The 16,519-nt window shown below is 29.7% G+C and overlaps 2 protein-coding genes across 4 annotated transcripts in view; one reads left to right on the top strand and one right to left on the bottom strand.

The window, feature by feature from the left end:
* Window positions 1-2,151, top strand: part of LOC107454104 (proton-coupled zinc antiporter SLC30A1) — a 40,572-nt gene extending 38,421 nt beyond the window's left edge. For all 3 annotated transcript variants that reach the window (XM_087161560.1, XM_087161562.1, XM_087161561.1), the window contains one exon: window positions 629-2,151. In XM_087161560.1, coding sequence (XP_087017686.1) covers window positions 629-976 — 348 coding nt within the window. In that variant the 3' untranslated portion in view covers window positions 977-2,151. The remainder of the gene's footprint in view (window positions 1-628) is intronic.
* Window positions 2,152-6,085: 3,934 nt separating this feature from the next.
* LOC107454098 (apoptosis regulator R11-like) overlaps window positions 6,086-16,519 on the bottom strand; it is a 49,435-nt gene continuing 39,001 nt past the window's right edge. The window contains exon 5 of the mRNA XM_087161559.1: window positions 6,086-7,875. Coding sequence (XP_087017685.1) covers window positions 7,768-7,875 — 108 coding nt within the window. The 3' untranslated portion in view covers window positions 6,086-7,767. The remainder of the gene's footprint in view (window positions 7,876-16,519) is intronic.

Raw genomic sequence — 16,519 nt, 5'->3', positions numbered from 1 at the left:
CCATGAACATTTTGGAAATTTCTTCAGAAAATGACTTCCAAATAGCGAAATGAATTTTCCAATTAACGAGCTTTTCCTTGTGATCCACTTTTCCTATTTCCCAAAATATTCCAGAACTTTTCAAACTTTTTGTTTGCATTTCAAACGAAAAAGAAACGCGTGTGGTAATGTATACTTAAAATTACTTTTATAATAAATGCAGCTGTAATTTTATACATAAATTTAGCTTTTTTTAGTTGAAAATGTATGTAGCATGATAGTGTAACACTGGATTTTGTTTTGCTCTATTCTTGCTTTCCATGCAGACTTCTTCTATGGCTAAGATTTATAAAATAAATAGTAGAGACCAGTTTGCGAGATAAAGGTGTATCAGTTGCTATTTTAATTATGTCTAGTGTTTATAAATTTAAAACCTGTTTTGTGTTGTTTAAGTATTTCAAATGGTGGTTTTCTATTTAGCGAATTTTCCATATAGCGAACTTTTTATCGGGATTCAGCGATATGTTAAATAGTAATAATAATAAATATTGTACAGACTGTAGTAATAATAATAAATAATGTAATATGAAAAATAATGGAAATGGAAGAGATCAGGCTTGTAAATAAATAAATTTTTTATTTCTTCCAGGGTGATTTGAGTGAAGTAAATAATTCTGAATGCATTCTTCAATGCTCTGTGTCCAACAACTGCAAAGCCTTGACTTGTTGTGGCCCGATCACAGGCGGGCCCGAATGCTCAGCACGCTTACGATGCAACGCGAATGAAGCGATCGCTTTTGCCAAAGAAAACAATCTAAATCAGATTCCAAACAAAATCGAGAACAATCTGTATCATCTGGAACAGATGCCCGCCAAAGTGGAAAATCACCAGAACAATCTCTATTTGTACCAGGACGAAAAGGATTCTGAATTTTTCCCGTTGACGTCCGACTATGATTTTAGCACTTTTAGAACAACTAGAGAAACCACAATGTGATATGCACGGAATTTGTATTGTGTTAAAGTTACTACGCTCAATTTACTATAGTACTTACTCGATCAATTTTATTTTTAGTTTTGTATGTGCAAGTTGCAAGGAAAAATCAGGAGTCTATCAAATAACTTTAGAACTTAAAAAATTGCTAATGGAACAAGTGCCTTATATTCCAACGCTAAAAAGGACATCAGTGCCCTCTAGTGATGAAATTCCTGGGAAATCGTTCCTTTTTTTCAAAACTACATTATTTAGGTATCATTCGTACGATTCACAAGATATAAAAAGTAAAATATAATTATAACTATTATAATTTATTATATTTTACTACAAATTATATTTTAGTCAAGAAATGATGAAATTACTTTGTTAGCAAAAATTAGACACTTGTCTAATACTGCAGCTTTATCAGTTAACATGCTAAAAAAATCAAAGAGAAGAACGGTTTATGTCCATGAAAATTGATTATGAGAGAAAAAAAAATGAATTTCAAAGCGGGCATGAAACGTTTCTCCTTATCTTCACATAGTAATAACTCTCGGGGGGAAAACGATAATAATCCTCAAAATGCAACAGATAGAGATCGAATCGTCATTTTTCGAAAAATGGACATTAACCGTTCTTCCCTCTTGATCTGTATTTGTAATTACATACTGATTTTACATGACATCCTGTTGGAGCTTTATTTTCAAATCAATTTAAAGTTTCATAATTTATAAATTACTTTTAAATTGTTATAAATAAAGAATATAGAACAATATATAAATGTAAAACAATTTGTTATAAGAAATTTTTACTGCAAATTTAAAAATCAAGCCTATAGATTTAGAACTGAAGAACTTCCCATATCATGTATCAAAATTAGAAGAGAAATTAAAAGAAAAATGCTTCATAGCTTTTTAATATTTTTGTAACTATTTTTTGTAATGTTTTACAAGTTTGTTGCTTCTCTTTAATTGAAGCATTGAAAAAACAGAGTTTATTATATATATATATTGTATGTTTTCTATAATATTTGATGAATAATAAACCATAATATTAGATAAATTTATATTTGATCTTATATTAAATTGATTTACTTAAGTTGGATTACAATTTTTTAAGAATAAATACTATGTGGTGCTACAACATTATGATATTATAGATTGTAAATAAAATTTATACTTTTGTACTTCTTATTTTGTTTAATTAATTCTAATTACAAAACTAGTATTCGCTGATGGAAAATGATAAATGTCATGGCGAAATCCGAACTATGAGATTATCAGATATCATAGATCGAATATGATATTGAAATTCAGATAATTTAAGACAAAACAATATGTTGTAAGGGAAAAAAAAAAATTTTAAAAATCACCAATATAACTTTTGAGATAGTTCAATAAATTTTTCATTTGCTAAAAATCAATCTTAATATTCAGATGAATATACTTTTAATATGCTTATCAGTGAGTAATAATTACTATTAATGAACTTGGGTCTACTTTTAGAGGTTCGAGCCTACCACTTCTTGTAAACTTTTTATTTGTGACCCTGCCCACCCAACCCTGAGATGCGTAAACGTCATATTAAGTGCCGCGGTGGCTAAGTAGGTAGAGCGTCGCCTTTCCAATGAGGTGTCCCAGGTTCAAATCCCAGTAGTGGCTTCTTAATACGAATTCTGCTCCTGGTTCGCATTGACCACGGTACTAATGTAAAATATCCTCAGTGGTAGGCGGATCATGGGTTAGAATCCCCTTGCCGTCGAGCTAACCATGGGAGGTTTACGTGTTTTTCCTATCCATGTAAAACAAACGCAGGACTGTTAAATCAAAAAGTCCCACACGAAGTCTAGTCAGTCCAAATGTTTGATCCAGAAGTTTCCTTGTCTTCTGTATTGTGTTCAAAATCAAAAGGCTTCGGAGTTGAATATTGATAGTTGTAAACTCAGAATTGGGTCTGCCATTCAAAGCCGGTCATAAGGAAAATGTCATATTAAAACCATTTTTAAAAGAAAAAATAAATAAATAAACTATATTATTCGAGATGACCTATTTTTGAATCATAGCATGAGATTTAATACTTTCTTAAATGCTTGAATTTAATAAGTTTTACATTTTTCTATACTTATTTTTAAAAAAAGCAGCTGTTTTTTACGTAATTCTTAACCTTTCATGTAAAAAAGGTTATGAAATTGGACACAAAAGCTTTTTTTTTTCCTCAAAGGATACAGATTCTCGACCCTCAAAATATCGGGCTGGGAAATAATGGGGGGGGGGGCAACATGAACAAGATGGTTACCATCATAAGCATCTATCAAAAACCATCTTACTTCTTGATGGTACCATCAAGACCGACCATCACCCCATATTAGGAAATAGTAGTTTAATCAGAAGAATGATCGAAAATTCATATATTTACGCGAATAATTAAAGCATAAATTTTGCACCCATTTATGGCATTCATTTGTCCAAAAATAACTGCATTTAAAAAGATTTTTAGCCATTTATTAATTTCTTTATTAAAAATCTTTTTTTTTTTAATTAAAAGGAATAAAAAAATTTATGTCTTGTTAAATAATATGTAATTTTATAAGGCAAAATCCAAACTTAGAGTGAAATAAAGCGACTAATTTCTCTGAAATATTGACTCAGAAACCAGTGTTTTATATACAGCGACACACTTACAAACCATGTACGATTGAAAAAGTCCAATACATTTAAAATTCGATTTCTCAAGCACTATTGGATCGATTTCGTTCAAATTTTATATTTTGCTATGTAAAATTAATTTTTTTTTAAAATGGTGTAAAAATTTATAGACCTTAAAATAAAATATATTTTTATAATTAATAAATAAATTATAAAAATAAAATTATGAAAATAATGAATTATTGTTAAAAATTAGCTTTTGCACGGAATCGTCTTTGAACGAACGAATTTTATAAATTCGTGTAAAAATGTTTCGATTCGCTTAAAAAATTCTCTAGATATAGTGAAATACATAGCTCTCCTGTCCAAACTATTAGGACGAAATTTACCAGAATGCGGCAACTCCCTCCCTCCTCCTCCTATGTTTTGAAGGTCGCGAATGTGCCGTAACATCGACCCTATATTAGTCCCTGCTTGGAGCATAAATTTTGGGTGGGGACCCTTAGCATAAATATCAATTAGCTATTATTTTCAAAACGGAAAATAATAGTAAAAAATATATTAATAAGCTTCGTATTTTATATTTTTTATAATCCAATATTATAAGATAGTTTTTTGAAGTGTGTGTACTTAATAATACGATTCATTTTTTAGACATTATATCAGTAGAACGTTTTTTTTTTTAAATAATGTTCAAAGAAATTAAGAACATTAATGACTATAAATTACAGGTATTTTGAAAAATTTTGGCAATTTTGAAACCTAGAACTTGCTTTACATGTACAATTTGTTTCAAACATTTGTACAGGTAACCCGAGTAAATAATGTTTTCTTTCGATTTTCTTTTTAATCGTTTTTAAAGGGCATTAATGATTGATGGTATTTCAACGTAGCCGATTATAGAGAATCTAAAAATAAATTGATCTTTCTGTTTCGAAATTTAATTATTTAAATTTATTATCACTCGTAGCATGTGAATGTCAAAAATGACCCTTTATCTAGAAGCCCCCATGTTTGAGAACTATACGTGTTAAAGTTTTTTAAGATACTTTATTTTTAATTTTATCTCAAATAAAACATTTGTTGGAAATCAGTCTTTTTGTATTACCGTAGAGCTCAATGCTACTGATATTCTTTCTTTCAAAATAATTTCAATTTTAAAGTGTTTAACTTTATTACATCTTCGCTAATTTAAACATACTGAAAAGAAAACCACATAACACTTGAAAAAACAAATGGTACAAAATCTCAATTTAATTAACACTAAAAAAAATTATCGTTTTAAACACATTCCAATATTAAGAAACAAAAATAAATTATTGCATAAATTATGAATAGGAAAATAACAATGTCTGCTGAAACTAACAGTATTTTAAAAAGAAATCTGTTTAAACTGGGAATATTTAAGAAAAGAAGTAGGGGAAAAAATTTAGTTATAACAAAAATATTTATATTGGTCAATAACTTTAAAAAGAAAAATAACTATAAAGTTACTCATTCCCGCCATCCAGCCAACACCCCGTTGTTGGCCAGGGAATAATGGAGTTAAAGACTTCACAATTTAGTGACCAACGACATCATATAGGCAATGAGTATTACGCACCGATCGCCTTTACTTATCAGAGAAGCTGAGCCCCAATCAACTCGTAAATCACAGCGACGGCTCAATGCTTGAACCACTAAACCATAACGAACAATTAATATCGCAATTTCAAAATGCTTCAGTTTATAGTAAAAAATTGCACATTAAATTACTCCGTAATTTTTAAAATCACAAATAATTGAAACAGTTTGATTTTTTTTTCCTTTTAATTTTACTTAAACTAGAAACAACAAATACAAATAGAAGAAACACGTAATAGGTAAACATAAATCGAAGAAAAGCGAGAAATAGAAATTTTTACGAAAATTAATGGCGTAAACCATTATTATGATAAATAAAATGTTTAATAACTTGAAAAGACTTAACTATAATAATAATTTATGCAATTTGAATACAAATTAAATATTTCAGCACACACATTAAGCTTTAAAAATATAAAATTACTGGTTTTTCTTAAAAGTTTGGATTATGAAAACTGAAAGTAATTTGCTGAATATGAAAGAGTTTCCTCTAAAACATTTAAGTGATTTTTAAATTACTTTAATTGTATTCAATATTATTAAATTGCTGTTTAAATTGTTTGGGATAAGAAGATCAACACTAACTGAAAAAAATTATGTAGTATTTTTGTATAGAACAGTGCGGATGAATTTTTGATTTTGTTTGACATATTAAAATATATGAAAATGAGGAAACAATTTTTAGAAATAATAAAAATCATATAAACATTTTTTTTTAAGAAAATAGTAATTAGTTTGACAAATTTAGAATGTTCCAATATTATGTCACATTCGGAATTTATCTAAAGAAGCAACATTGATTTCACAAAAATGAATCAGTCTTATACAAATTAAGTGAATAATTTTTTATTTTGTTCATATTTATGTTGACACATTTTAGACACACAACAGAAAAAGATAAAAATACAAAAATCTATATTATATAATTTAATATATTACACTAAATATACTATATCGAATATTTTGTATTAAATATATTGTATCAAAAATAATATTTAAAAAACGAAAAATGAATAAGTTTATCAAATTTTATAAGCAAAAAATCCATAACAGTCACTATTCTTACATAATTGATAATAATTTAAATGTAAATTTATACGATAGTAAATCTTTTTTCTCTTCCAGTAAAATGTATTTTAAACTAATAATATTTTCAAAAAATTAAAAACAACAAAATAATTTTTTTTTGAATTGAAATATATATTTAACTTTGATAAGCATAAATTTATCTCTATATTATTTAACAAATACCTCTAATTTCATACCGACTTTCAAAGCTTGGCTTAAATCTTAGGCTTGACTCTTTTGCACAAAATGATACAACACTGCGTGGACTAAAATCACAAAAAAAATTGGGAACAATATTCTTTTGCACTGATAGGCACTGAGTAACAGTAGCAACCACTCTTTTTCCTCCAGCTAGTATAATGAGAAAAAAAAAGATAAGAAAGAATGGTTTTTAAAACATCTTAACTTTGGAAGAATGAGTATCAATGTAATATTCATTTTGAATATGAAAGTCTTTACAAACGCTCAGTTGGTTATAAGTGCTTTATCTATAAAGTTAACAATCGTTCAATGTTTATCCAATTTTACAAATAATTTTTTTTTTAATTTTTTCACATGTTTATGTAATTAATCACAAAAATATTATTTTGATAATACATATAACAAAAACTTTTCAAAATTAAAAATATACATAGAAAATTTACACAGGCACAAAAATTCCTTAACTTTCTTGATTGATACTACCTGACTTCATACCACCTTTCTTGATTCATACCATCTTGACTTGCTTAACATGCCAATTTCAATTAAAAGTACCATATGACATACAAAAATAAAAGTTCAATAAGTACTTTTGTAAGTAGACTGCAGCATTTCAAGCCATTACATTATTTATTTTAGGAACCGCTGTACTAACTAATCAATATATTATTACGTAACCAATAATTTTTAATATAAATTACCAATTTCAAAATCTATCTTTGAGCAAGATACTTCCACGTGCTTGATATTCTATTGTAAAAAATTTCTAACTGCATTTTATTTTACACATGGATAAAATTTCAGAAAAGTAGAATTTGGCACATTTTAAGATATATTTTAAAATTAATACTATAACTCTTAATCCTTTAAAATGATATTTAATGTTTTTGAAAAACAATGCATTCACAAATCAAAGACTCATAATTTCAAAAAGTACAGTCTATTTATCCATAGAAAATTTTTGCACATCTTCCATTTTAAAGTTGTGCACTTTGATCATGTGTTTAACAGAAAATGAAAGTTTCATTTATGATTTAAACAAGTGAGATAACTATATAAAAATCTACACTATCTTTTATACAAAAGAATATTTTAATATGTAAAAGTACAAAAACTGTATAAAGGAAAATAAATTTGTACATTCAAATTATTTCATGTTTAAGTAAACAAATGATATTTTAAAGATACGGATAAATGTTTTTTTACATGAGCAACAATTTTTTTGAAAAATTAATCACTGTAGGATAAATGGAAATTTTTAAAACAATCATTTCAGCTTTTAATTCCTTTATATATTCCCCATACAACAACGACCCCAAGAACACGAAGAGCAACATATGCATTATTTCTCCCTCGCACGACTTGTTTGATTGCTTTCTCCTGTTAAATAAAAAAAATAATCAGTCATAATCTGTCAATATTACAATTAAAAAAAGACATCCAAAAGTAATTTTAAAAAAATTTGTACAATAAATCTTTTTATTGCTGTATTTTTTTAAAAATAGTAAATAAAAACTAATGAAAGTTACTTATGACTTATAGAATTTACTTAGTGACTTATAAAATTTACTCATAGAATTTAATGAACTTAGAATGAATTTATTAAACTTATAGAATTTAATGATATGAAAAAATTGCCTCGTAATTAAAACGTTCGCTATATTATCTTTTTTTTAAAAAAAAATTTAATCCAATGTTTAAAGAGTTGAAGCAAGTACAATAAAAAGCCATGGCTTCATATTTGTTTACTTCTAAACGAAACCTATTTATTTTTGTTTCAGTTATATGTCTCAATCTTCTCGTATTTTACCTGATTTTGGACATATGTTTGTATCAAAGTTTAAGGATACATTTGGTTTGTCCAATACACGTAAGACCAAATTAGTAATAATAGTAATAAAAATGTCCGAGTTAGACTTCAAAGATTTTAATTCAGAAAGAGCAATTTTGCTAAGATCATTGGTAAAAGATCTAGCATTTAAATTAACAAAGCTAGAATCAAATGGCAAATTTATTATACCTTTATTAATACCTTTTCAGAGGTATTGAGAACACTAATTTTAAAAATAGTACAAATTTTGTTGAACACAAGCGGATGTTGAAGTTCAACCAAGCCCAGTTGTCACGACTTTTAAGAATAAGATTTAGCAAGGCTGAGAAAAGGAAGTAAACAAAAGCCTGACACCATCCTTTCATTGTACTGTTTTACATCATTACTTGATCTTATGCAATAATTTTGAAAAGTAACAATGCTTTCATTAAGATGTATAACTTTTTTTTTTATTTTTAACAAAAAATATATCAAATTTCGAATGAAAAAAAAGAAAATTTACATTGAAAAATCTAATGGCAAAGCGATATTAATTGATGAAATTTAGTCAATTGATTTTTCTCAAGACTGATTTAAGTTCACAGGACAGTAGAGTGGCACCCATACATTTTATATTTTAGAACAGCCGACCCAATTTTATGGGTTTACGACCACTAATGTTCAATGCCGTAGCCTTGTAATTTTGAACCCAATCCCGAAGTTAAGGAAATTTCTGGATCAAGTATTGGGAGAAATTCACCTTTGTGGAGGATTTTTTGATGTAACGAACCAACATTTGTGTTACATCGAGAGGAAAACCACGAAGACCTCCTTCGGTTAGCTTAACGACAAGTGGACTCTAACCCATGATCCGTCTACCACTGAGGATATTCCACGTCAGCACTGTGTTCGGTGCAAGCCGGATGCGGAATTCGTATCCACTGGGATTCGAACCCGGTTCGCCTAATTGGAAGGCGAACGCTCTATCCCCTGAGCCATCGCGGCTTGCACCCATGCTTTACCGCTTTTATTTGATGCAGGCGTTTGCTTACCAATTGAAAGCCTTGATTGTTTGAACATATAGTTTGTCTACGATAATCACTCCCCCGTCACAAAGTCTGAGACCGTCTGCTGCTATGGAAACAAGAATTAGTGTATTTCAGGGAGGGAAACTTCTCTTCACTCTAAAGCTAACACAATACACCGAAGAAAAAAATTTCCTTCCTCTCCCCGACCCAACCTGTCCTAAACACTGACTCCACACTGCTACTTGAAATAGTTATACCTCGTTACCATAGTCACCGCCATGGGTCCAGACGAATGGCTAGGGGAGTTTTTACTTTAGATAAACTATAACTCTTCTTGTTTTGAAATTCTGTGTTTAATCTATCAATAGATAGAATTTTTAATGAGAAATTAATAGATGGATAAAGAAAAGCACAGCGGTACAGACTTTTAATGTAAGAACTCAGAAAGATTGAAACTTTGAATCCGAGTAATGACTCCCATTTTCTAAAGTTTAATATAAACATTTATTTTCATTCATCAATGTATAATAAACATTATAATAAGAAAAATGCCAAAAATTTTTAGAACACTATTCCTTAAAATGATAATGCTTCAAATATTAACATGCTTCAAAGGTTTTAAAAATATTATAACCCCTGTAGGAGAATTTTTTACAAACCTCCCCAGAAAGCATATAACCTTACTGCAACCTTGCGTTAGAATTTTCTTCTCATTATCACGAAAATGTTTTCTCTAAAAACCTTTTTCAATAAAGCAAAAATATTGCTGTTTCAAACCGTTCATCCTAAAAGGGTTAAAAATTATTTTTAAAGCCTTTTTTTGAAAAGTATTGTCGATTACGTCACTTAGGACCAGAATGACGTTTTAGTTGACGTCACACTAGCGATAGGATCAAATTGCACTGTCCATTAAAATTTCATGACAAGGTGGATTTTAGCTGAACATACAAGACGTTGCGAAAAGAAAACTTATAATTATCTAGATTTAATATTATTTTCACATTAAGACTAGCTTTATTCAAGGATTTTTTTCACGCTAGAAAAGCTCAGATAGCAAATTAAGGTTCATTTTCATTCGGAAAAAACCTTTTAATGCAAACCTAAAAAGGTTTTACATGCGGTTTACGTGTAAACCTTCTAATCTTAAAACGAAATCTGTGAAAATCTGCTCTATTCCAAGCACATTGCCCTAATCCAAAACCTTGGAAAACAATCTTCTAAATAAAAACCTTAAATCGAGGCTGATTGAGGGTTTTCAAGCGTGAAAAAATCCTTTATTAAAGCTAGGCTCAACGTGAAAATAATCTTAATTCTAGGTCATTATAAGGTTTCTTTTTGAAGGGTATCCTCAGCTAATAGCCACCTTGTCTTGAAATTTGTATCGACAATTCAATTTGATCCTATCACTAGTGTGTTGCCAGCTAAAGCGTCATTATGGACCCAAAGTGACAATACATTTTTTTTAAAAAAATAGTGCGTGGAGTCCCTCCGCGCGGAAGAAGTTAAACTTCGTAACCTGCGACGTTAATTGTAGAAGAATCAGCAGTCGTAGAAGGATCACTAGTTCTATTCAACGACTCTTTTTCCTGCTCCGCTCGCTTCCGTGCTCTGTAATAACGGTAATATTGTGCCTTTTTCCCTCGTGGACCTCTTGAACCAGTGGAAGTGCTTGTGGTTGCCTCATCGTCTCGCCATGGAAAATGTATTTGCATTAATAATGTATGTGAATGCGTCATAACGTAATTTCAAAAGAGAAAACCTAACAATCAATTGATATTCACAAGAGACGTACCTTGACATAACCTTAAATCCGTCGCATTGTCCGTGGGATTGTTTTCACTCATTTTTTACAATTGTTATCCACTAAATTTGAAAATAAAAAATTTATTTTTATGCTAGTGAGAACCAAAACAATATGGAAATGAATGAGGGAAAACTGGATCCTACCACGTGATTTCCCGGCCAATAAAAATGTAGCGTTAAACGTTTAACGCAACCTTGTTGGAAGTCGCATAAGAAGTATCACTTCAAAAGCCTTAAAAAAAATTTTAATCCTTTTGGGATGAAAGGTTTGAAACTGCAGTATTTTTGCTTTGTTGAAAAAAGTTTTTTACTATACAAACATTTTCGTGACAATAAAAATGAAAATTCCGATGTAAGGTTGTCGTAAGGTTAAATGTTTTCTAGGGAAAAAGTAGGTAAAAATTAAGCAAGCTAAAAAATTTATATTTAAATAGACGATTCGAAACGTGCGAATCGTAATAATATCGTACCAAAAATATCCGGAATTAAAAAAATCGTGTGGAAATGCGCAACAATAACTGTCGGAAAGTCACTTGGATGATACAGTCAAACCTCGATATCTCGAACTTGAAGGGAGAGGAGAAAAAATTCGAGATACCGAAAATTCGAATTATCGAAAATCGCATGTTATCGATGTTAGAAGAAAGAAAAATGCTCTTTACATACCTTATTTACTATTCCATATTTATTCTAAAAACACTTTTTACACTTAAAAAGATTCAATTGTTGTTTGCTTTAAAAATGTGTAAGAAAGTTTGTCTATTCTAAGTGGACTATAGCTTTAAATATCTCCTCTGACATATTCAGCTGCCTCTCAATCTCCACAGCAGAAAGTGTTTGTTTGAGAATTTATTATGAGAATTGGCTTTCTATTCTTAAAATTTTTTTTTGGAATATTTTTTTTTATTTTCAAAAAACAAATCTACACTATTTATGGAGAAAAAAAATTCAAGTTATCGAGGGACTAGAAAAAAGAAATTCGATAAATCAAGGTTTTTTTTAACATTGAGTGTATAGGAAATTTGTAGGGAATTTTTTTTTCTTCGAGATATCGAAAAATTCGCGAAATCGAGGTTCGAGTTAACGAGGTTCGACTGTATTTACAATGAAATCGTCTCAAATAAAGAGTGTTAGAAAGTGATTATTCGAATTCAAAATTTCACGCATCGTAATAAAAAAAAAAATGGAATTTTTAAAAACATAGCTATTAAAAACCACATAAATTATAATTGAAACTGCACTCATTCAAATCCAAAAACTATCTCCAGAATCCAAAACATCAAAACTAAATCCAAAAACATCAATCCATAAACTATCTCCCATTTTTATTCAATTTTTCAGATTGATAAATAATAATCATTTTTAAAAAGTAATAAAGTTGCCTTCCATATATTCTCCTTTCTCGACTAGGATTGAACGGCAGAAAAATGCCCCGCCCTAAAAAAGTTTGTCAAGAAAGGGGGCTAACTTGTCCTAAATATACAATTTTTGTATATTTAATACTAATATTTTGTCGGAAACTAATGAATTATTGAAATAGTCGTAATAATGAATTTATCGTTCTATGCTGCTTTCGTTACATCGAGTTTTTATTGCATTAAAAGAATTATGTCCCGAACGCTTATTCCTATAAAAAGAGTGAATTTTTTTAAAAGTGTTTTCCTATTTCATTGGAACTGATCATTTGCACACCAAGCTTGTGCTCAAGAATAAAACAATTCTAACTTGCAGTTCATTTTAACAATTAGCTTACTCATTGTTTACGTTCGTTACTTAAATACATCTTCCGTCTTTCCATACCAACAGTACTCTAATTTAATTGTTACAAGATTAATAACGAAACATTGTTTTATTTCAATCATTTCCATTTTGATAGTGGTGCGATCAACTTGTTCTTATTAAGTTCTTTTCAAAAAAAAGCGTTTTAAATACCCACTGGCATTATGAAGTGGTTTAGAAGGATCTGCAAGTTCTTTTCCAAATTCAATTGCTGTTCAATGCAAAACGTTGGACAGGGTGAACATTGTTCACTGGCAATTGGATTTTCTGAGCCAGACAGAGTAATTGTTCTGTATGGCCCAGAGAGATTGATTTAATCTCTCTGGATGTCCGTGATAAGTAGCATCAGCATGTTCTGAGGGTTACGCTGTGTCCGGACCTTTTCTTGCAGTTGCTTTTTCTGTGATTTTTGGCTTTAAGACAATTAAAAATCAAAATATTGCTTGCATTTTACACGATTTTTGGCCGAAGGACAATTAAAAATCGAATCACTATCTGCTTTTTATACGGTTTTTGGCAGGACAATTAAAAACCGACCCTATCCGATGTGGCACCACCTTGACGCGGTGGATAGGCTTTAAACAAAGAGTGCCACAACAGCTTCAGTAGCTTGAAAATAAGAAGAGAATACTTATATCATAGTATATTAGACAAAATCATAAGCTTATATTCTAACTTAATGATACTTCTAAATATAAATTTATGTATTAAGTTCATGGAAGATATTGAATGTTTTTAAATAACTTCACTTTTGAAAAATCTTTTAGTCACTATACTATTCATAAACAAATATTAATATCATAGATCAAAATGTTTTGATTCATATAACTAAATAGTTTTAAAAAATGTTCATTGAAATATAAGTATATAATTTAAAACGAGAAATTTTTGAAAACTAAGATATATGACTTAATTTGATTAAATAAACCCTCGCTATTTCAATGAAAGAATTGGGTTTAATTCAATTTAAAAAAACAAGGTCTAACTGTCCTCAAACATTTTAAAAATTTCATCTATGTCAATTTTTGATTCCTGTAAACCCGAGAAACTAATATATTTTATAAGGCTTGAAAAAGGTAATAACGAATCTAAAAATTAGTCTTCTGAATCTTCTTCTTTTCTGATTGATCTGATGATCAGCTTTTCACGTTCTATTATTCTCAATGTTAAAGGTTCAAGGTCAGGAGAGCGGTTCAAAGTTTGAACACCTTAAAGTTAGTATTAGTTTTAGCGTATTTCGCCATATCTCGAGAACTTTTTAAGCAAATTGAAATTTTTTTGCACGCAATTAAAAAAAATTTTTACACAAAGAAAACTCCATGCGAAATGTAAGTTTTAGTAAGTATTTATTATTTTTTATTATATTGTTTAATAAGAGTCAAAAAAAGTTTTATGGGTATACAATTTTTGACATCATTTTGAAGAATGTAATTTTACATGGCAAAATATGAAATTTAAGCAAAGCAATTGAAGAGAGTCTGAGAAATCAAATTTTAAAACAGTCGTATTTTTAAAATTCGAAAAGAACTCCGGGGTTTTGAGGCAAAATATTTCAATGAAACAAAAAACATACATACATGTTTTATACATGACTGAAAAGCTTACATTTTCAAGTTTTTTTAACACTTAGTAAAGTTCTATATGAGCCCCGTTAGTGGCACGGCAGACGTCTAAACGGTATTCTACCTCTTCCCATGTCCTGGCGAGCATGTGTGGAGGGACGGTTGCCACACAATTGACTATTCGTTCCCTGAGATGTTGAACATGACGAATTTTCTCTGCACTTTGTACGGTAACTAAAGACTTCGTTTCTATGAGCCAAATAACACATTGAGCCTTTTGTTGCGGAGTCTCTCATCATTATCCTCTCTAATTTGAGGGTTGTTTTTTAATTGTTGGGTCACCTCGCTTATGAGGTGTTGCAGGTATTGAGATGCATCTATGGCCTGTTTTAATAATTTTGTTAACATTAATTCATAGGTATTGGGGTTCTCTTTAGTAACACTGGCATATGTTTTGGGAAATTCGCTAGGGGTGATAGTAGCATTCCGTCTAAAGTCATGAGATTTCGTTTTATGCGAGTTGTTTTTGATTTTTTCTACTATATCTTTATATTTGTGGCTGCCAGAATAATTCGCGGGGTGATCCCCATTACAATGGCAGCACTTAGCTTTTTCGTGTTTGTTATCACAGTCTTTGGTTAAATGGGGCCCGGCGCCATCATTTCAAATTTCGCGACGCCATTTCAAGGTCAACGCCCTGCAGCGCCGCCAACAGTTGATACAAACATTCCCAATTGGTATGAGTAAAACTTTTTGAGCTACTCTTTTCAGAGAAATTGACTAAATTTTGCTATCTTTTATAGTTAGTGAGATATGAATTTTTAAAACCCCAGATTGCGGCTATCCCTTCGGACCAAAAATCTGAATTTGTCAAAATAAAAGGGTATAATAATTCAGAGAAATTATGTTTTCGTGTTCGATTTTGTAACTTACAACGCCGTCTGCGCTAAATTAATTATCATATTTTAAGTCACCCTCTCGAACCATTAAGATTCAGTGTTAGAACTTATAAGATTTGATCATTAGATCAAACGTTATTCACGGTAATCCCAGATAGCAAAATAAGGTTTATTTTAACTCAGAAAAAACCTCTTGAAGTTATACTTCTTATGCGACTTCCAACAAGGTTGCGTTAAACGTTTAACGCTACATTTTTTATTGGACGGGAAATTACGTGGTAGGATCCAGTTTTCCCTCATTCATTTCCATATTGTTTTGGTTCTCAATAGCATAAAAGTTATAAAAGTATTGTTTTTCGATAAATATTTTTTTAATTTGATTTGATACACATATAATTTAATAGGATAGTATTTTTTATTTTCAAATTTAGTGGATAACAATTGTAAAAAATGAGTGAAAACAATCCCACGGACAATGCGACAGATTTAAGGTTATGTCAAGGTACGTCTCTCGTGAATGTCAATTAATTGTTAGGTTTTCTCTTCTGAAATTACATTATGACGCATTCACATACATTATTAATACAAATACATTTTCCAGGGCGAGACGATGAGGCAACCACAAGCACTGGTTCAAGAGGTCCATGAGGGAAAAATACACAATATTACCGTGATTACCATAGAGTTAAGAGTATAAGTAGAGATGGCATTTCCCACCCTCTTATGAGTAGAAACTGAAGTAACTGTCGGCCATCTTGGATTATGCAAAGCATTCATTATAACCTATGGTTGCATGGCTAATAAATGGAAGTTTTTAAGTGTCAAACAAAACTTAATTTTTTTATTGCTTTTAGTTACACGAAAAAAAGCGCCTCATTTATTACTATTTAGTATTTATTAAAATAACATAACTAAAGATTAAATTTAATCATTTTTAGGCCAAATAATCTAATATTTCATGTATGTAGATTTATTTTTTGACACATAAATGAAAAAAAAATAGTTTAAATTAAAACGCTTTTTATTTTAAACTATTATTTTTTTATTTAATGCTTAAAAAAATTTTAAAAAAAAAAAGAAAAAAAAACTTCAGTTTTTTTGTTAGTTATTTTTTCATGCATTTATTAATTTTAGAAGACAAAC

Source organism: Parasteatoda tepidariorum, chromosome 4 (assembly GCF_982258835.1).
Source record: "Parasteatoda tepidariorum strain Cologne lab strain chromosome 4, Ptep-v5.0, whole genome shotgun sequence".
NCBI lineage: Eukaryota > Metazoa > Arthropoda > Arachnida > Araneae > Theridiidae > Parasteatoda > Parasteatoda tepidariorum.
This window is presented reverse-complemented; position numbering and strand designations above follow the sequence as displayed.